Raw genomic sequence first — 22491 nt, forward strand, 5'->3', positions numbered from 1 at the left:
TTAAATAGGGTAACTTGTAATCTGTTGTGTTGTTTTGTAGATTGTGTTTCTTATCTGAGCTTCCTGATCTGTACACCTGGGTTGTTTTTAAATGTGCTTTATAAATAATGAATTCTGTAACCTATTCCATCTCCAAAGTAACCTTCCCAACACTGAATATGCATAAAGTAAATAAATATGCAAACACATCAGCAGGGCCATAGACATTTTTTAAATTATTTCTGTAATTTTTGGCTAAATAGTATTTTTTTTTTATTAAGCATTAAAAAAGATGTCTAATTACACTGATAAGGGTTTAGATCTTTATTCTTTGGCTAAAGGAGCCTGCTCAAAGCCAGGAAAATACAAAGCAAGCTTTCCTAACACTGGTACACCAACTGAATAATGCTTCATACACATAACAAGAGCTTAATATTTATAAGATTTGTTTGTATCAAAATCAGGAGGTATTAATGTTGAAGTCCAAAACGTGCCTGATACCAATACTACTTCCACATTCTGCAAGTGGTTAGATAATATGATTGAGAACAGGGCATTCTCAGGTCAAAAAAACATTCCACCTAAAATTTCATGCAACTTTAGAATTTTAGAAATGTATGAAAATACAAAGCTGAGAACTGAAAATCTCATTTGGATGTCCTGTCAAATCTTACAGTGTAAATTAACCTGAGTGCTTATGTGAATTGACAATTTGTTAGTGTGCACTGTCTGAAAGCAATAAATAGCACCACAAAAAGCCCGAGTCAATTGTAACAAAAATATTGCTGCTGTTTTTGGATTGTAACATGAAGCTGAAGCTGCAAAAAACAATACAGCAAGAAACAGAAATACACAAGTCTGTTGAATTAGTTGCATAGTATAACAGAAAGTATACAAATAAGACTATCCCTCAGTCACAAAAATAAAAATTAGACATCCGATTTAGAATTTAAAAAACAAAACCGTGATTAGCCTAAAAATAAAAACCTTTAGAACTTAAATTCCCATGGCAGGTATTAACATTTTTTAAGGGGAGGATATACAAAAATCGAGACAAAATTATAAACAAAAAAACCTTCGATTAGCCTTCTGGGAATGTGGAATGTCTCAGAAAGTATTTTATGTAAATATTAATGCTACTCATATTTTAATTTTGTTTTGTGGCAGGAGAAGAATGAACAATTTTCCATTGTTTTTTAACATCATAATCTCATTTTATAATCAAATTCACAAGCTAGGCTGTTTAAACTGAGATGACGCAATACTGGATGAGCAGGATGAGAGCTTATGTGCAATCATTTGAAATGTAAATAAAAGTGCCCTATTCACAATAGCACTGACTCTATTCTCTTGGCAATTCAAGCTGAGAAAATGTTTAACTGAATAAGGAAAAAAAAAAAAAAATCCTCTGTCTCCAGCAGCATATATATATATAGTATCTGTTTCACAACCCTTTAAGGCACCTCCACATTAGAGACAAAAAAGCAAGGACTTGGGTTATTTTCACATAGTAGTGAATTGATTATGTCCTAAACCTGAAACTACAGCCACCTTCAATGTGTAAATCCAGTCCATGTGAAGGCAGTCCGTTTCACTTTCCACAGAGACAGGTCACATACACAAAAATTTACAAAGACCCATCTCTTCATTATTGTCCTGAGGCCCCTCAACTATCTCAGTCAACCATATACATTTGGGCAAAATCACTGCTCTTCTCTCCTTATGGGTTACATATTTATTGTCAAGAAATGAAGTACATTAGACCCATATGAAGCTCAGGAGGCAGTGACGCCCTCCCATTCCACCAAGTACTGTACTTTGCCGTCGTTAGTGACACGGCGAGCGAGCACGCGGTACTTCTCCCCACAGGCCAGGCGTCCTGCAGCTCCGAAGTAAGTGCTGATGGAACTCTTGAGGTGGTTGAGCTGGGTGTTGGGGTCCTGCATGATGTCCATGCCGCTGTAGAGGCAGGAGGGGAGGGGGCTGGGCTCAGGAACATTGTTGCTGGGTTGCAGCTCTGCGTTGCAGGGTGGCGGAATCTCTGGATTTGAGGGCTGCAGTGCTCGTCGTGGACGTCCCCGGCGTCTCTTAATCGGTGGCTGCGTGACAGTGGGCCATAAGCATCCAGTGCGTGGTCCACTCGGACTGCCCAAACTAGAGATGAACATGGTACACATATCATTCAGAATAAGAGTTATAATCTGCTTTTGAACAAATTAAGCATTAATGTCTGTATCTCTGATAGAGGTCATCATAAATATTAGGTTTATCTGAACCTCGTCCGTAAAAGAGACCAGAGTTTTATTGTGCACAAATAGACTAGCTAAAAATAAAACCTAGAAAGAAATGTATATTAAAGGTGCTGTATATAAGTTTTTGACTCTACTAAAGCACAAAAATACCATATGTTTGCAGATATTTAAGAAACATGCTACGTTAACATACTTGTTTATCTGAAAAACAATGCTACAGTCAGTTATTCTCATTTGAAAATATGCTTTCCGGGACAGAATGTCTGTCTCTGTTAGTCCACTGCCAGTTTACCCAATTGTATTTCGGCACCCTGGGTTACCAGTCGGCAGAAAACAGAGCGTCGTTCATTTCAGTCATGGAAGCTGCCAAACAAAAGGGGTCAGTTCCTTTTGGTGTCGTCAATCCGGCAATTGCGTGTGCGTCAAGTCTAAGGAGGAGGGGCCGGGTGAAAAAAACCCTCTCCAATATTTAGAATTTGGACAGTTAATCCTACATACAGCACCTTTAAATTTTTATACATTTCATGACTTTCAAACTCACAAAATTACTGTAATAAAGCATTTTTAAAAGTGAAAATAAGCATATATTTATCAATTATATTAATTTAAACATATGTATAAAATGTATGAATTGAAACAAATAATTAATAAATTAATATACACTACCATTTAAAAGTTTGAAGTCAGTAAAATTTTGTTTTTGAAAGAAGTCTCTTCTGTTCACCAAGAATGCATTTGGTGGGGGGGGGGAAAGTAAAAACAGGAATATTGTAAATGAAATATTATAAATTAACATTCTAATTGCTATTTTTTTATTTTATTATTAAAATGTTAAGTTTTCTATTTTAATCTATTTCCTATCTGAATAAATTTTAAAATGTAACATTCATGTCTTTAGTTTCACATGATCATTTACAATCAATTATAATATGCTGATTTCATGCTTAAGAAATATTTCTTCTTAATATCACTGTTGAAAACGGTTCTTCGGCTGAATATTAAATTGATTTTTTTCTTTCTTTGATGAATATTAAGATCATAAGAACAGCATTTATTTAAAATGGAAATATTTGTAACATGACGAATGTCTTTACGGTAACTTTTGATCAATTTAATGTGTCCGTGATGAGTAACAGCATTAACATCTTTCTGGCCCTTTTTAAACTTCTAAATTGTATAATCACATACTGAGGATGAATAATTGTCATGAAAATGAAATGAAAAATAAATCACCTGGACTGCCTTGAGAGGGTGGTTGAGGTAGTTTCACTGGTGCTGGTGGCACCAATGGATTCAACATCTGAAGTACTTGATGAAGGCAAAGATTTTTCACTTTTAGCACTAAAAAAATGCAGTGGGAAAAGTGTGGATTTTGATAATTCAACAATTTCTAGAAAGCATTTTGTGTTAATCCCTTTCTCACCTTTTTGAAGCCATCAGGTCCAGTGAGTTGTTGTCTAGAGTTGGAAACTTTCCATCATTCTGCATTAAAGAAAAAAAAAAAAAAGAAAGAAAAATTTTTAAACTAAATGTTAATGTCCAAATTAATTAAGATGTTTGTAGGTGATAAACAAAACCATGAAACAAAACCAGCAAATAATTAAAAAAAATTAATCTCACTTCTTTACCTGTGCCAAAAGTTCACTTGATCTTCTCAGTTTGCCCAACGTCTCTAAGGAGTGTGTGTGATGCTTCCTCTTTCCTTTCTTCACTCCATTAGTGACAGTGCTAAAACAATTACAAAATTAAGGCAAATAAAAAAACAATTAAACTGTAGCTTAGAGTACAGCATAAGATATGTTCACGACAGTTAAACCAATAGAATTAAATAAGCGATGACTAACCTGGATGAATGAGGGGGTTTGGTGGACTTCCTGCCTTTGATTTTGATCTCATGGGAGGCTTTCTCCGGCTCTCGACCTGACAGGAGCTCGGTATTCTGGGGGGCTGGTGGGAAGCGAATTCGTAATCCAAACAGATGTTTCTTCTTTTTTATCTCTTTCCCTGACATGAACCTAAAACCCACCAGGGTAAAAAGACAAGATATATTCATTCAGGGTAAAATGCCCATGATGGGCAAACAGATAAACTCACATGTTAAGGTTGCTGTTAAGTGCTTCCAGAATGCATTCATATCGTTCTGCTCTTGGGGTATCTGCAAGCTGGAGGTACAAAGCCATAAATGAAATGAAGGGACATTAACATTAGCTGATTAACTAATGGAATTACAATGACTATCCAGACCATTACCTCGCCAAGCTGAAGCCTGTCCCAGTTTTCATTGATGTAAGTCATCAGTTCGAGCTCTGAGTCAAAGTATTTCTTTTTATGAATTACACTCAGGTTATAGAGGCTCAGATGTGCAACATCTTCCCTGTGAATGAAGACAACGCATGTGATGGAACAAATAATTCCTCTGTGAAACTATTTATAAAAAAAAAAAAAAAAAAAAAAAAAAAAAAAAAGTTAGGGATGCACAGAAATTTTTGCTGATATCAATAAGAAGATAAATTATTTTCCTGTTACAGCAGATAACTGATATATTGTCTTAAATTAAAAAAGGTTGTGTTCATTTTTATTAAATTATTATTAATTATTTTAAATTCTACAGGTAAATGTGGACAACAGAATTTAAAATGGATATTCATAATTTTTGTGTTTTGGCCAATAATCCAAATAACGGCTTATATTTACATTTATGCATTTAGCAGACGCTTTTATTCAAAGCGACTTACAGTATAATTACATGTATATTCAGGCTATACATTTTTTATCCGTATGCGTGTTCCCTGGGAATTGAACCCATGCGCTGTTAACGCAATGCTCTACCACTTTTAAATGCTACAAGGAAATTTAGCTAAAACAACATTATAATGTGCTATGTAAAAAATAAGAATACATTTAACAGTGTTATTAAATGACTGGTGTTTTTAAAATAAATTTTATCTAAGCAGTAGATTAAATTACAAGCTAATATTAAATGGAAAAAAGAAGAAATGAGCATCAACAATTAAATTGCCAGTAACGACCAATTGGAAAAAAACTAAAAGAAAAAAACTCACCATCTCAGAGGCAAACGTTTGAGGTACTCTGGTCCACTATTACAAACAGAACAAATAAATAGATAGAACCTGAGAATAAAGAAGGTAAATGTTAATTAAATGACAAAACTTCAAGCACTGGCTTTCATTTTAATCAAATGATTGGAGAGCAGTACTTCACCTGTCTCCAAAGAGCATGGGCTTCTGAAAACACTGGATGCAGGCTTCATGAAACCACTGTTTACACTTATAACACTGCAACATCTTCAGATACCAGCTGTGGGAGGAAAAAGAGTCATTACAATTCCGCTGGGGCCGTTCTGTACCTGCAATCATCTGCAACTTATGATCCAATGCCTGATCTTAGTAGTGGGGTTTATCCTAAGAAGAACTATATCAACCAACACTGTTTTCTGCAACAGTGTCTGTGTGTTGCACTTACTCGCCGGGCCCTCCACAGTAGCAGTAGCATTGCTGGATGTTGGTCTTGTGGCCCTGGTCCCACATTAAATCTTCAAGGGCGTATGGCAGAGACTGCTTCATTTCCTGTAGGGCTTTGGCATTTGGCCCTTTCTTCAATGCACCGCCTCTCTATGATTTCAGAGATACAACCACAACAATTCATGATAGATAAGCATGCCTGTAGTATGTATATATCACTCAATTCTAAGGTGGAGTCAGAACTCTGGAGATTTAAAAAGTATCATGATTTCCACTAAAACATTACGCAGTACAACCATTTTCAACACTGATAATAAAAAGAAATGTTTCTTGAACACCAAAACTTGTATGTGACATTGAAGACTGGAGTAATAATTCAGGTTTGCCATCACAGCAATAAATTAAAATAGAAAACAGTTATTTTAAATTGTAATGATATTTCAATTTTATTCTTTTTACTGTATTTCCAAAAAATACAGTCTTGGTGAGGCATGGGAATTTGTTTTTTTTCTTAATTCATCCAGCAGTTGCAGCAAAAGGTTAATTTTGTACCTTATAGAGAAGACTACAAAGTGTTCTTATATTCCATATATTATGGGGGGGAAGTCGTGGCCTAATGGTTAGAGAGTCGGACTTGTAATCCAAAGGTTGCGGGTTCGAGTCCCCGGCCGGCAGGAATTGTAGGTGGGGGGAGTGAATGTCCAGCGCTCTCTCCACCCTCAATACCACGACTGAGGTGCCCTTGAACCCCCAACTGCTCCCCGGGCGCTGCAGCATAAAATGGCTGCCCACTGCTCCGGGTGTATGTTCACGGTGTGTGTGTGTTCACTGCTGTGTGTGTGCACGTTGGATGGGTTAAATGCAGAGCACGAATTCCGAGTATGGGTCACCATACTTGGCTGAATGTCACTTCACTTCACTTATACAACTAATCCCACATCCACAACCCTTAATGAATGTTGTGCATCAGTTGCAACAATATTTTGAATAAACTTTAAAGAAAATTTGAATCAGCAAAAATCGGTATTGGTAGGTCACACTTGAAATCGGCCAAAAAAAATAGCAATCGGTGCATCTCTACTCTTCACATGATGAAGAAAGACACCTCTGGCTTTTATGCACTTTAGATATATTCCTTCAATAGGAGTGAACGTGTCATCATCAACAAACCTTTGTTGTTGTAGCAAACACGCACTGTCTGCACAGCCATTTGTCATCAGAGGCAATGACACTGGAGTCGATTATGGGAGCGTGGCATAGCTGATGGTATCCTAAAGAAGAGATATTGTCAAGGGTGAAATAGGGAACTCAATCCCTTATATTGTTGTGTGAAGTAGGGCTGAACGATATGGACAAAATTTCATATCTCGATTTTCATGCCAGATATCTCGATATCGATACGATACGATATGACTACGGGTTCGGTGAAAACCAAGCATTTCTCAGAAAAATAAAAACATCATAATACAAAAAAATTTGGAAAGTGTAGTTTTATTTTTAAGAACTCACTGGTGGACGTCGACTCGTACGGCGTAAAGGCCCTTTCACACACAGGACGCGGCATGCGCTGCGCTATGAAACCCATTAATTTCAATGGCTTGTGCTGCGCGAGGGCGGTTAGTTGCTGCGCCGACCAAAGCGCACGCGCAGCGGAGCGCACCAGCGGCGAGCTTGCGCGCGCGCCGAGGTCAAAGTTCAAAATAGTTCAACTTTTGCCGCTGCGCTCTGTGACGTTTCCCCGCGCGGCCAATAGAAACGGGGCATCCAAACAAGCGCCGAACTCAAAATGGATGAACAGCTGATTCTCTGTGTCTGAATTTCCAGAGCTATACCATACAAGTTTGCGGTCGAATAGGGACCTCAGCGGTGCATTCAAGGGCACTCGTAAAACTGATGTTCGTTGTGTGACTGCCAGAGTTGTATGCAGGGCGGGGCGAGCGTGGAGAGGGGAAATCTATATCGTCTATATCGTTGCTTTTTTCGATAGTAATATCTTGAAAGTTCATATCTCGATATAGATACGATAACGATATATCGTTCAGCCCTAGTGTGAAGTGACTCAGATTTACAAGTAGGATAGTTACAGTCTACCTTGTCCACATTTGTCACAGATAACCATTTCATTGGGGGGCTCGGAGCTTTCATTCTGGCATATAGAGCAGAGCATTTCCCCTCCACTGTCCCCTAAAAGAAGGAACAAAGAAAATTAAGTGTGCAGATGTACGTGACCCGTTTTGTCCTTTACAGATGGGTCTCATTCACTAATTGCGTAGATTATTTCATATTTGTACGCACAGGAGAACTTTATTACAAAAATTCCACCTAATTCACAAGACATGTATACGCAAATGAATTTGTTCAGAATCTCATTCTAATGTTTTGGAAATTTGGAGCATTCCAAATAAGCGACAGAGGTTAATAAGCAAGCCAGAGGTTAGCTAGCCATTTGAATAAAACGTCCCATAACCATCTCCATATAAAGGCTTTACGCACAACCTTTCTTTTACAGCCTTTAGTCACTTTAGCACCCTCTAAAGAAGCAACATCTTTGAGCAATCGCAATGTGCTTTTCTAAAAAGCAAGTTCAAACACAAACATTTTTTATACACATTCACATTACAGACCTCTCATTAGGCAGCTGTACATACGGCTTTGTTATTTAGAGAAACCTTGATGTTCGAGCTGTTACACGTTTTCTTATTCTTTCATTTTATATGTAAAAAATAAGACAAAATATACATTTCATCTTAACGTGAAGATAATGACACCCAGAGTATGCGCTTTTTGCATGCATGGTTTTAGTTGTTCCTACATTTTTTTTAGGTTTAGAATAAATTTTTGTACAAAAGTTTTAGGTGAATAATTTTTTTGTTTCTGAAAACATTCATATGCAACTTGTGCACATGCATACTTAGTGAATGAGACCCAGTGACTACATTTATGAGAGGTGGACAGCGCCATAAGTGACTAAAGGGGGTTATTCTTCCAGAATATTTCTGAACTACTAATGGAAATTGTTCAAACTACTTAAGATCACAAAAGGGGGAATGGTATGCCATAGTTGCCAGCCGAAACTGATGGTGAACACCACCGTGAAATACTTCACTGCAACTGCCACTTGAAACAAATAAGAACTGAAGATAAAACTATGAGAAAAATTATTTTATGCCTAAGCATTAACGATACACCGACAGATGCCATAGGTACCTTCCCTATTCTTGTCTCCTGGCTCGATGTGGGACTTACGGTTTGTGTAAGCCTGGAGACTCTGAGGTCTGTCAACTGTCAGGGACAAATTAAGAGATAACTCAGGCTGAATGAAGGAGATAGGGAAGAGAAACCAAAAGGCGGCAAACAGCAAAACCACAAATCAGACAGCATGAAAGCAGCAGCATAATAGAAGAACTGACCAATCTTCTATTAAAATGACCAGAAGGAAAGTAGAAATGTTATTTTATAGTAAAAGAGAACCAGTATTACAATCAGCCAAGTGGATGGTGCACATAAATCTATGTCAGGATGTTCAAGATCTCATTACAAAACTCACCTCAGAGATGCCATCAAGACACAATAGACTAGTAACAGGGCATCTGAATTTTTTTTTAATCAGAAAAAATATAAAAGATTGTATTTACCTGTCTGAATGTCCTTCCACAGAACCCAGGATTTAGATTGATCTTCAAAAATCACAAAGCAGCGATGCTTATGTTTATCTATCTGTGGAAAGCATAAATCAAAAGAAGTTCTGATTAATCTAGATAGACACATTCTTTCTGGTTATAGCAGGGCTCACAAAATTTCAAAATCCCTGGTAGCCCTTTGGGCAGGTACTCTTTGGATTTTGGTAGCCCGAAAATTCATTTAACTAGCCCAGATAAAAAAATATTTTTTTTTAAATATAGAAAATCAGATAAGTCTAAACGTCAATCAAAAACATGGTCAATACACAAATATCAACAAATATAAATGAAAATTGGATTTCACTATTTACAGGGTATCTGCAGAATTTAAAAAAATCCATTTAAGGCAATTTATGAACCTTTTTAAGAGCTGCACAAGTAAAATGAACACCGTATGAATGGGGTTGGACAATGTCTATGGTAACATTTTAAGCCATAAAATGACATGATTTACAGTTTAGATACAAGTTTTCACAAAAAAAATCGTATAAAATGGCATTTCAGCTTTTAAACCACTTTTATGAAAAGGGACACGTCAAACATATTATATTAATTTAAAACAAATATTACTGTCTTAATTGTTTAGATTTTTAGAAGGCACATTAACTTTTGCTGCACAAAAACATGGGTCGATATTTGCATTTATCTGAACATAAGATGGTGGCGATTTAGGAGCAAATATAGCGGCTTCCCCGGTAACGGCTGTACACAAAGCAGCACCAGGCTCATATACGCTGCTTTATCAGGCATTTTATAGGCAAGATGAAATGAAAATGCCAATAACACGTTTCTGAGGACAGACGGTTCCCTTCAGAGACACATTCACATAAAGACATCTGCGCCGTGTTTTGACTTTGTGTGTGCAGTGCTCATATTTATTCAATGACATCATTGCCTTTTGAAGTTTAATCCAAATGTATCCAACTGGTTCCAACTGTAAGACCTCTTGAAATTGTAATTAAGACTTTTCTTATACCATTTAACGTATTTGAAACTTTTTATGGCCTTAAATTTTATACAAGTAAATTGAGAGTTTTTAAGGACCCGCAGTAGCCCTGTATTTAAGGTAGCCCGTCGGGCAGGGTTAGTGATAGCCTACATTTTGGTAGCCCGACTGGAAAACGCAATAGCCCCTGGACGTCGGGCTAGCAATTTTGCGAGGTGTGTATTTTTATTGGAATTTTACCATTTCCTTTAATAAATCTATTTTGCACTAGGTACACAAAATTGCTCCTCTCAGGACCTTAAGGACAAAAATGTCCCCACTGAAATGCATTAAAACTGCTATTTTTAATCGCAGAGCCATTTAACTGTAAAATTATGCAATTTTTGTTAATAGGCTGTGGGCAAGGCTTTAATTTAATTTCAGGTTTGGCCTAGAAGGCAAATACTCACTTTATTCCAGTTTTTTCTGCTTCTGCATATTATAGAGCCAATTAGATAAACAATGCAGCTATAATTACATGGGTGTGTTGGTATGGATGTCAGAGTGTGGTTTGTATGCGTGTCATAAAATAAGTGTGTGTGTTCTTGTAATATTTGAGAGAGAAAAACTCTACTGCAAATCACAAATCCAACCACTGTGTGCACCAGTGGAGTTTTGCTGGCATCTAATGGGGAAAATTTGGTACTGCGCCCAAACAAAACCTTACTGAAAGCTAATTTTTTGAGATATCAACCTCAAATTTGGAACACAACTTTAGATTTATGGCTTTGATTTTCTGGCTGGTCCAGCAAGAGTTCAACATGTTTCATAAAATATATATTTTATATAAAATATTCTTCATAAATCATTTTCCTAAACTTACACCTCGATAACTTTTTTGTTTCACTTTTTAAACTTTTTTTTACTTCAACAATAATCTGCCATGGGCCTTCTTTAAAATGAGACCAAATTTAAGTCTGTGCTCCCAAGCTTCAACAGTTTTTTGACACAGACATTCTTGTCCACTACGGACCTGTGTGTAACTTTTTTTAATTGACGCACAAGGGTTAATGTCCGCCCACTAAAAGGCAAATCACAACGTTTACAAAGCTTGATTTGAGGCAAAAGAGTATTTGAATATCAGACAAAAAGATAGAGGTACAAGACTGTGTACTTAAAGGCTTTAATGAGGGATAAGACTACAATCTTAAAAAGCACTGCTAATGACTATCAAATTAAAAAACAACAGACATAAAACTATTAAAGATGTTTATTTTATATGTAGCAAAGATGTATTTTATGTTTATTGCAAAATATGTATATGTAGACAAATATTTACTTTAAAAGAGCAGGGAGATTGACAGTTGCATCATTCACAGCGCTTCATGGGAGTGGGTGGGCGCTACAGAGCTCTTTTGGTGTAATTTATTGTTTGGTGAATCTCTTATTGGTAGGTTATTTTGTAGAATCATGGGTAATGTAGTTCTCGCTTGGAAGTAAGCTGGTGTCTTCAATAAAAGCATGTACCATTGATTAACAACCACATAACTAACAGTAAGTCTGTATTTAACAGTTTAACATTATAGTTTAAAATGTATGTCCCTGTGTAGACATTAAATGGGATTTTTACTTCTAAAACCCATGTAATGCACTCCTTAACTCAGTAAATTATTCTGATCAGTCATATATTTTTGTATAATGACCACTAAATTCTTTTCATGTAGTACACTCAAAACAACACATGATCTCCATTTATTTGTGTTTTATATTTTTAAATAATTATCATCTGATTGTACAAGATCTCGTACACACCTTGGAGATAGTTCCCAGGTAAAAGAGGCCATCTGACCATCGGGCCAGGACGTCCTGCCCTTCTTCAAACTTGCTGGCGAGTTTGGCCGTGTCAGTCAGCCCATCTTTCAGGGTAAATTGTGACAAGGGCACCGGTGACTTGTGTTGGCGATTTGGAGTTGACTTTTGATGGGCGGCCAGGTTATCTGCACTTGCTGAGTCTCTGTCAAATGAGCAAAACACCTCATGAAAAACTTGATTCAACCAAACTTTTGCTTAACACTAACGAAAAAAAATGCAAATTTGACATGCTCAAATAAACAAAAAAGCTGAAAATGTAGTCTCAAAGTACCCTAGAGCTGGTTTTAGAGGCATTTCACATGTAAAAGCAGAGTAGGATCTTTTATAGGAATGAGTGCACTTTGCATTGGCTGGTCAGTGAACAGAATGACAGAGAAAGCAAAAAGCCTCTTTTGTTAGCAGCATAGCTGGAGGGAGCTAACAGGAATTCTCATTCAAAACAATGTGACTTAAAAAAAAAGCCTCCCGTTCAAAAGCTTAAAGAGTTTGTTTCATTGGAATCAGAAAACGTATGCTTGAATCCAGTAATTTTTACCTGCTGGTAAGAGAGAGATGAAAGCCCCCCACACACCCCCTTGTTTTATTGTAACAGATTGAATCCTGTCTGGATCTGTCTTACCTCATTCGGCCACTTTCCCGGGTTACAATGCCTCACAAACTCGAAGAACTACACCATAAACGGTCAGCAGGCGCTCCGCTGTAAATCGAGATGGTGCTGCTTTGGGGAGATGAATCTAAGTATGAAGTGTTTTACACTGTGGTACACGGCTGGTTTGGCTCACTCGCTCTCGCCATTTTGCTTTCCCGCTGAGCGGCGAGTGCATTGTGGGACGCGCTCGCGCTCGCGCTCCGCACGGACTCACTTTCCCTCACAAATTTGAAAAAGCGTTAGTGGGAGGATGTTTACCTCACTCTCACCGTCACATAACTCTGCGCTTCGTTGTCCCATTACACTTCCGCCTCAATATTTTCACTTTATATTAACATTTAGATGATCAGAATGTTTTATTTGTGTCAGCGACAAATAAATATGTCCGCGAATATAAAAAATGCATCTTTTAAAAATATAATTTAAAACACGTGATCTTTATATTAATGTTAGTTTCATGCAGTTAAAAAACTTTATTAAAACGCATTATTAAATGGTCAAAATTTAGATTAAATAGATGTAAATGTAAAGTGGGGTAACCATCAAGTCAAAAGTACTAAAATAGTTGGCCAATTGACGCATTTAGTGAAACTTAACCATTATTTTACATTTCTTAAAAGATTTCATATGTATATTTTGCAAAGTAACTATCTGATATTTAAAAATCTCTTCCATCTTATATAATTAGTAGTACCTTTATTTAACCAGGAAAAAGACTCACTGAGATTAAAATCTCTGTTCACTACATTTCTCAAACCTACATTTCACTGCTGGTTATATTCTGTATAATTGTGTATGTGACAAATAAAAATCTTGAATCTTGAATCTTGAATCTTTTCCAGGAGTGTCCTAGGCAGCCAAATTAAACAACAAAACCAACATATAACCAGTTAAAAACAATTACACACCATGTAGCTATATATAACTGCATGGTGTATAATTGTTTTTTATAGCCTAACTGCAGCTAGCTAAAATATAATTCATTGTAACAATTATCAACGTTTTGGTTAGTGTTTTTGGTTGCAATATCAGCCTAAAGGCAACATTCAATATATCATGAATGTAAAGCCCTGTGTCTTCAAAATTTCAAATGGTAATATGCAATATAACACAAGGCCACCAGGTTTTCCTGAAAAATATATATAGCAAATAGATGACAATCTGCTTACTTTCAAAGGTATTACAGTGTTGTAGTTGCAATTTTATTTTAGACCTTTAAAGACTGAACTCATACATATATCACTATATTATTGTGTTCTGACAAGCTGAATGTATCATTATGTACCTCTAAGTTGGCCTCACGAATGAAGCCGAGCCTCGCCAGGAATACAAATGGTGCATTGTACAAGCCATCATGCTAGCCTTTGATGAAAGTTACTAATGTAACAACATCTTTACATTGGGCAGCACTGAAAACTTTTGAAAGTAGATAAATAATACGGCTAGCTTGTTTCTACATGCCTCTAAAATCATTTTAAATAATCCTTATTTTTCAATGTAATAATATAAGTTTTAAGTTTTAAGTTTTTGATCAATGGCTTTATTTAACTATGTTATAAAACATAAATTTAGTAAACAATTTTAAATGTGTGTATTAACTTGTCGATTTAATAGGCCTAAGTGATTTATTATCAAATTTTTTATGTTTGAATTATTATATTGATGACTTATTCCTTTATTTTATTTTTAAATGTCACCATAGTCCTCTGTATATTAAAGGCCATTTATAGGAATGAAACCAGACTTTGTCCTTTCAAATCCAACATTGATTAAGCCTTGAGAAAGATTTATTTAGAGATCTAAGGTGGCGCATGCACAATCGGTACATTCCTTTACATATTATACTTGTAGCCTTTATTTCAGTTCAATTTTAGTATCATTGAGATACTATTATAGTTTTTATTCATATTTGAAATGAGTTTTTATTTTATATTTTCCATTTTCATTGTAATTTTAGTTAGGCCTAGATTTTTAGTAATTTTGTTGTGTGTTTTTTGTAATTTGTATGACTTTTTTTATTTCGGTTATTTTAGTACAAAAATAAACTCGACAACTTGACAAATATTTTATTTAACATGTATTTTATTTCAAGTAACAAACATGTATTTTTATGGTTTCAGAGTTAACTATAATATAAAAGCTTGAATTAATCTTGCATAAGCACATATGCAAGCACATCAAAACACTTGCAAGATCAATTTTAACTCTAAATTTAAATAGCTTAAAAATGCTTCCAAAAAGGCAAAAGACTCTTTCAATAGAATTCATAAAATTAAGATCTAGATTTCCTTAGAATATAACGTTAAGCATGTACAGTAATAATATACAGACAGCGCGCAAAGACATTAAATGTGCATGTTTATGTGCTGCAACTTGCGTTTTGAACATGTTTATGGTTAGGTGTTCATACGTCAGAACATGTGTTATGTGTATGTTGTTCAATAGAGGGCGCGAGTAAACATGACGCACAGCTCGCTCAAGAGAAACAGCACAACATTAGGTCGCCTGCGCACTTGAGCCTATGGAGCGATTTTTGTGCCAATATTTATCAAACAAATCCAGTGTTTTGCAAATAAACACAATCTGCTTTGCAAAGAAAAACTCGACTTTCAAACAAACGCAAAGTGATTTTCAAATACAAAACTCTATTTGAGAGAAAATGCAGGGGTATGGACAAATATATGTACTGTGTGTTGCAACTGTGAGACTCATTTGCCTTTTTATGAGGAAACTTGGCTTGATTTTCTCACAAATGCGACAGGCTGATTTTCTCACACGAGTGCGGGCAGATTTTCTCACATGTGCAATTGAGCAAATTTCGTTTCCAAAACAGCAGATGGCGCTGGTGGTCAATTTACGCTAGTCTCCCGAGACCTGAAACACCTCTTTACCTTTTCATACCAATATGAGTGGGGAACAGGTGAGTTTCTGTCTTACTAGATCTAAAATTAACCATTTAGATTTAGATTTTCACAAAGCGACCCTACTACAGTGTCAGTGAAATTCACAACAAGTGCTGTAAAGTTGTTAACATGATTGATTAGTTCAAAAATCAAAAGTGACCTGGCTAAACATTTAACTAGGCTGTCTTTCCCTATAAAAACTGATCCATTCTCCGTACCTCTTATCCTCTGTTGGATCGCAGGATATAGAATATACATATATATTGATACAATTGTTCAACATTCAAAACAATGCAGGGGTATAACAATATATCGTGTCACAATATATCGTAATACTAAAATGCAAATGTATAGTGTATAGCGACAATATTGTGTACCAAAAATGAAAGCATTTTGAATTTTATTTTTACGTTAGGTCAAGTAAGATTTATTGTCTTTCTTCTACTGTATATATGTTGAAACAGCCTACAGTGGAGAGAAATGCTGTAGGCTACCTCTGCGGTAAAAGTTTAAACAAGTATAAAACTACACATAGACAACCTACTGAGAGGAGTAGGCTAATCTAATTATACAAATAGGCTACTATAATCAAACTAGTTTAAGTTCAGGTGAGCTTTATTGGGATTCAGCTATATAAATGTACCAAAATATAATCTAAACATTAATATCCCTTATGAAAATTAGCCATGGTTTTACTAAATAAATATGATGGTATTTGTAGTAAAGCTGCCTATATTTAAATGGTAACCTGCAAAAAAACATGGTTACCACACTTTTACAATAGTAAAAACAATTTTAATTTTCATAAGGGATATCATAGTTTATCATATTTATGTTTATATATAGTAATATACATGCTTTGTACAACATTTAAAACTAAAAGTGGCCTGTAAGGAGATATTTCATATTTTAACCAATATACCAGCAGATTTTAGTCTGACAATAGCCTGTTTGGAAAAATTGAACTAAAATTATGTAGTTTTTATATATGGCCGAGCAACATTTTAACTCATGAAGTTAAGAATAAAAGGCTACCATCAGGAATTATATTAGTGGCTCTTTAAAATGCAAACGTTCTTCATCTGAGTCACTCCTAGAAGAGTCCTCGCTGTCCAGAGTGTGTCTTCACCCGTGTAGCACGCTGTTTATTAAACCACTGTTTATTAAAATGCTGAATTTAGTATTATATCAGCGTGATCCTATCACTTGATCCTTCTCCCCAACTGACAGGACAAGAGTGACACCAGAAAATAAATATTCATAATTTTGCTAAGCTAAAAAATACGTAATTATTTTAGACAAATGATTGCACAGTTACATCATTAAAAAAATTTTTTATGAATAATTAATGACCTCTTGGGTGATATTACTATATCTGATACTAAATTAAATTGTCTAAGCTTTCATTTTTGGTTCACAATATTGTTGCTATCTATTATACATTTGCATCGTTGTGAATGTTGAACAATTGTATCAATATATATGTATATTCTATATCCCGCGATCCAACAGAGGATAAGAGGTACGGAGAATGGATCAGTTGTTATAGGGAAAGACAGCCTAGTTAAATGTTTATCCAGGTCACCTCTGATTTTTGAACTAATCAATCATGTTAACAACTTACATTTACATTTTACATTTATTCATTTAGCTGATGCTTTTATCCAAAGCGACTTACAATTGCTATATTCACACGCCTCTGGAGCAACTAGGGGTTAAGTGTCTTGCTCAGGGACACATTGGTGTCTCAGTGGATTCGAACCCGGGTCTCTCACACCAAAGGCATGTGTCTTATCCACTGCGCCATCACCACCACCATGAACTTTACAGCACTTGTTGTGAATTTCACTGACACTGTAGTAGGGCCGCTTTGTGAAAATCTAAATCTAAATGGTTAATTATAGGTCTAGTTAGACAGAAACTCACCTGCTCCCCACTCATATTGGTCTGAAAAGGTAAAGAGGTGTTTCAGGTCTTGGGAGACTAGCGTAAATTGACCACCAGCGCCATCTGCTGTTTTGGAAACGAAAGTTGCTCATTTGCACATGTGAGAAAATCTTCCCGCACTCGTGTGAGAAAATCAGCCTGTCGCATTTGTGAGAAAATCAGCCTGTCATTTGTGAGAAAATCAAGCCAAGTTTCCTCATAAAAAGGCAAATGAGTCTCACAGTTGCAACACACAATACATATATTTGTCCATACCTCTGCATTTTCTCTCAAAGAGTTTTGTATTTGAAAATCACTTTGCGTTTGTTTGAAAGTCGAGTTTTTCTTTGCAAAGCAGATTGTGTTTATTTGCAAAACACTGGATTTGTTTGATAAATATTGGCACAAAAATAGCTCCATGTGAGCCCTTGACATGCTGCTGTCTCGCTATTTTAAAACAGCTCCACATGAAAGTGTTAGCCGCTGGGTGTCAACCAAGACGTCTCGAATAACAGTAATTCTTAATATATAAACTGATACAGTAGTCTTCGTGGAGTCTAATAATATGTAAGGATATCGGCCGGTGTTCTGAAATATTCGGTGTCTGAGATTGTCGGTGACGCTGGGCGCGAGTTTGCGGTTTCGCGTTAAAGCGCCACTGAAAATATTAGTGCGCTCTAGGATCGTCATCGTACAGAAAGTTTTACGTAATGTAGCCTAATTATGTTTCAGTGACAGTGGCGATCAAGCTCATTTAGCATTTTTTGTTTAGTTGTTTTTTTTAGCTTTTGAAGTTTTGTTCATATGAGCACAATAGTTTGTAGATTGCATATGTTACGTTTGATTTCATGATTACAGCAATTAATTTGCCTGCCTGTCATTGGGATATGCCTTTAACATGTTTTATAAACCCTTTCCAGGGTCTTTTAAAGTTTTGTTTGATAACTTGTATACAAATATAAGGTGGCATAAAGATCAGATGCAATATTTAGTTTTGCTTGTTCAGCTGGTAAATAACAGATTGTAGTACTTAGCGAAAATCATTTCACATGATTTAAGTAGCTAAAGTAACATACCACATATTCATTTGCACAGTTACTACTATAAAGAAATTAAGTTATAATGCTGAATACATTAAAGACATCAAATTTGGTGTTAAGTTTTATGTACAAATGTGTATGTGGACAAGACATAATGGGATGGGGGGGGGGGGGGGGGGGGGTTACAAACAAAAAACACTTTTAAATAGGGCCTTGACATCCCGGACAAATAAAATGTGCCTCCAAACTTGGCCTGTTTATGCAGTCCCAGTGGTACCAGCCGTTGCAAGAGTCACATGCAATCTAAACAATAAAAGATTTACAACACATGAATGAATATGGTAGTGCTACTTTAAAATACACTGTAGTGTTTATATATAATAATATAAATAATAATAATAATAATAATAATAATAATAATAATAATAATAATCTAACATACCCAAGTGTCTACCTTCTCTGGTGTGTGGGGATATTGTTCTCCACAAGCCAGGCACAAGTTATCCAGAGGTTATGTGGAAGGTATTCAAGGTGACATTATATTCTTTAATCACATGTAATACATCATCCCTTTTTAATATAATGAAGAAAAACCTGATTCATTCAAAAGGAATAGACCCAGGTCTTCACGCATCTGTGATCAAGATCAAGTCTTCCCCCAGAAGAAGTGCCTCTGCAAACTAGAAACAAGGGAGGGGGGAGGACAAGTATAATGCAATTATAAAAACAATTTACAGCTACTTACCTTACACACAAACACCCCACATGAAGGGGCATCTGGTTGTAGGGTGTGAGGTAACTTGACACACTTCCATGTGGCACCCTTGAAACCCTTTTTGTCCATGAATCCCCTTTTATTGAAGATAGAACAATTTGTATACAACTTATAAACCATTATCTGATGAGGGTTCTTAATTTCTCACCTAACAGCCTTAAGGCAGTGGTCAACTTTCCTGCTGCCTTCTCCACAGGAGTTTAAATAAATTATCTTTCCTTCCTGAGGATATATTGCCTGGCAAGACATTGAATTTAACTTTCAATCTTAAATGAAAAATCCACTCTCTTATAGTGTAATAGAACAACAGACATCATAGAGTGAAACAAACCAGCAGTGTCCAGTGGTCACCCTCGTTTACAGAGCCCACCAGCAAATCATATACTGTACCTGCAGATTCATCTATGGGTACACAGACAATTACAGATGAAACATGAACATTTACGATAAACATATCAAAATAAGCAAGCTTGTTTACCTTCTTCATTTCAGTGGCCTTGCCATTCCACAGATTTGTCATGTGAAATGAATCGATGACAAATGCCTTTCCTGCATACCTGCTTGTTATGCAAGTGAGGTAGGCATTGATAACCTGCACAAGACAGTGGTTCAATCATTTGTCAGTTCCACACTTTAAAAAAAGCATTATGATGAAGTCCAAATGAGTGAAGAATTATTAGGAATTGTGTGAAGACTTGCTCACCTCACTCTCAAGCTTCTCCCCAGGTTGGAGGCGCTCAAGATCCCAGGTAAATATTTTATATGGATCTATTTTGCTCCACAGTCTTCCTCCTACTTTTCCTGCCCAGATGTCTTGTAATACTGAAAATAGTAAAAAGAAACAAAAAAAAAAACGCTAATGATAAAAGGATGTTGTTATCTTTACATTTTTAAAGGTTTTAAAAGGCGGATACATACAACCAATGCAAGGCACAGCTGAGGAGGGCGCAGGACAGGGGGCACCAGAGGAGGGTGCAGGACAGGAGGCACCAGAGGAGGGCGCAGGACAGGAGGCACCAAAGGAGGGCGCAGGCTGGGGGGCACCAGAGGAGGGCGCAGGACAGGAGGCACCAGAGGAGGGCGCAGGCTGGGGGGCACCAGAGGAGGGTGCAGGACAGGGGGCACCAGAGGAGGGCACAGGACAGGGGGCACCAGAGGAGGACGCAGGACAGGGGGCACCAGAGGAGGACGCAGGACAGGGGGCACCAGAGGAGGACGCAGGACAGGGGGCACCAGAGGAGGGTGCAGGCTGGGGGGCACTAGAGCAGGTGGTATGAGGGACTGGAATAGTTGTGGCAGGGAAAGATGTGGTTGTGATGGGTGAGGTGACTTTGGGAGCTTTTGGTGGAAGATCTTCTAAAAAGTGTACCAGGTGATCAAGGTTAACTCTGGGAAATAGTTTTCCATGGTCATCCACAATGTCTATGCTTTTGGCAACTTTAGTGACAGTGTACGGGCCAAAGAATCAGGATCAAATTTACCCCCCTTTCTCTGCTGACTTTTGTTTTGCCTCAGGACTCTGTCCCCAACCTGCATGACAACAGCCTCTCCTTGATCCAGTTTCCTCTTTCTTATTTTTTTTTGCACCTGTGCCATATTCTCCTGAACAGTGTGGTACAACCTGTCCTGCAATTTAATGCATTCAGAAATGCACTCCTCTGGAATCATTTCCTCCACACTTTCATTGATCTACAGTAAAGAGGACAATCATGATTATACATTAAAAAAAAATACTATAATAGAAAAATGTCCAAATATTTAACTATAGGGCCTAACTCATAGGTGTCTGGTACCTCACATGGGTACCTAGCCTCACGACCAAATAGCAGAAAGTATGGGGAAAATTGTGTTGTTATCTGCTTTTTTGTTCGCAGACCAAACATCGTGGCCTCCAAATAATCAGCCCATGGCCTATTATCTACCAACTTTCTTAAACATCTGTAAAAAGGAAAAAAAAAATAATTATATTGCCATATACAAATGGTCTCATATTTTATATATATATATATATATATATATATATATGGACTGTGTGTTACCTCTGAATTGTGCCATTGAGTCTCTCAACCAGTCCATTTGTTTGTGGATGGTATGGCGCACATAGATTTCTCTTAATGCCCAGAGTTTGGCACACACCCAGATTGATCTGTGTACAGATCAACACAAATCTCATTGACAAATAAGTAGTAAGAATCAGTTATTTACTTATTAGGAAGAAAAATTAATGGAATAAAAGACAAATAAAAAGTAAAGCACTAACCTTATTTACAAATTCAGTGCCTTGATCTGTTAGGAGTCTTTTAGGGGTTACCAAAGTTGTAGAACAATTTAACTATGCAGGCTGTTTTAACTATGTCCTCTGCGCATTTGGTTTTCAGTGGGAAAGCCTCACACCACTTTGTGAAGTAATCTACCATCACACAGATATACTGGTAGCCTTCTTTCGTTGGTGTGAGCGTTCCCACTAAATCCATCCCCACAATATCCCAAGGCTGTGCCACCTAATAAACATTCATGTTTACTATATAAAATTGCTGTAACAAAAATATTCCTTATGTTTTTCATAAAAACATGAATTACCACGATAGGGGTATATTCTGTTGGGTTCTTCAGAGAACATTGCTTTTTTTGACAAGCAGCACAGTGTTTGACCTAAAATATATTATCAAAATCAGTTTTGATGGAATAATAGATGTATGGAAACATGACGAAAGGATTCACATATTAAACTCACCCATTTTTTTTTATGTCCACAGACATACCAGGCCAATAAAAGCGCTTGTTTATGGCATCCAGGGTTTTTTGAATGCCACAGTGAGCACCTATTGGGCTACTGTGGAGCTCTTCAAAAATTTCTTGGGCCCTTTTTTTCGTGCTGACCACTTTTGCCAAAGTACCTTCTTTTTTAATATAATACAAAGCTTCATCTAAAAAGTATAAAAATAATTATAAACAACCAGTGAAGCCACTAAATCCAGGTGTACATTTTACATTACTTACTTTCAAAA

At 36.6% G+C, this 22491-nt stretch overlaps 1 protein-coding gene across 6 annotated transcripts; it reads right to left on the reverse strand.

Annotated features, from left to right (window-relative positions):
• Positions 1–289: 289 nt before the first annotated feature.
• LOC306881225 (metal-response element-binding transcription factor 2-like) lies at positions 290–13085 on the reverse strand. Of its 6 annotated transcripts, none has more exons than XM_079435213.1 (16): positions 12810–13012; positions 12131–12332; positions 9349–9430; positions 8960–8995; positions 7805–7897; positions 6884–6984; positions 5715–5863; positions 5454–5549; positions 5294–5362; positions 4482–4605; positions 4326–4393; positions 4076–4246; positions 3860–3959; positions 3655–3713; positions 3465–3539; positions 290–2133 (listed from the first exon to the last, which is right to left on the reverse strand). In XM_079435213.1, the coding sequence occupies exons 1-16, from the start codon at positions 12812–12814 to the stop codon at positions 1755–1757; spliced, it is 1809 nt and encodes a 602-aa protein (XP_079291339.1). In that variant the 5' UTR covers positions 12815–13012; the 3' UTR covers positions 290–1754. The 6 variants fall into 6 exon arrangements, with proteins under 6 accessions (XP_079291339.1, XP_079291338.1, XP_079291337.1 ...); XM_079435212.1 differs by having other exon boundaries at positions 3465–3572; XM_079435211.1 differs by having other exon boundaries at positions 8921–8995.
• Positions 13086–22491: the final 9406 nt, after the last annotated feature.

Source organism: Barbus barbus (genome assembly GCF_936440315.1).
Source record: "Barbus barbus genome assembly, chromosome: 15".
Lineage (NCBI taxonomy): Eukaryota > Metazoa > Chordata > Actinopteri > Cypriniformes > Cyprinidae > Barbus > Barbus barbus.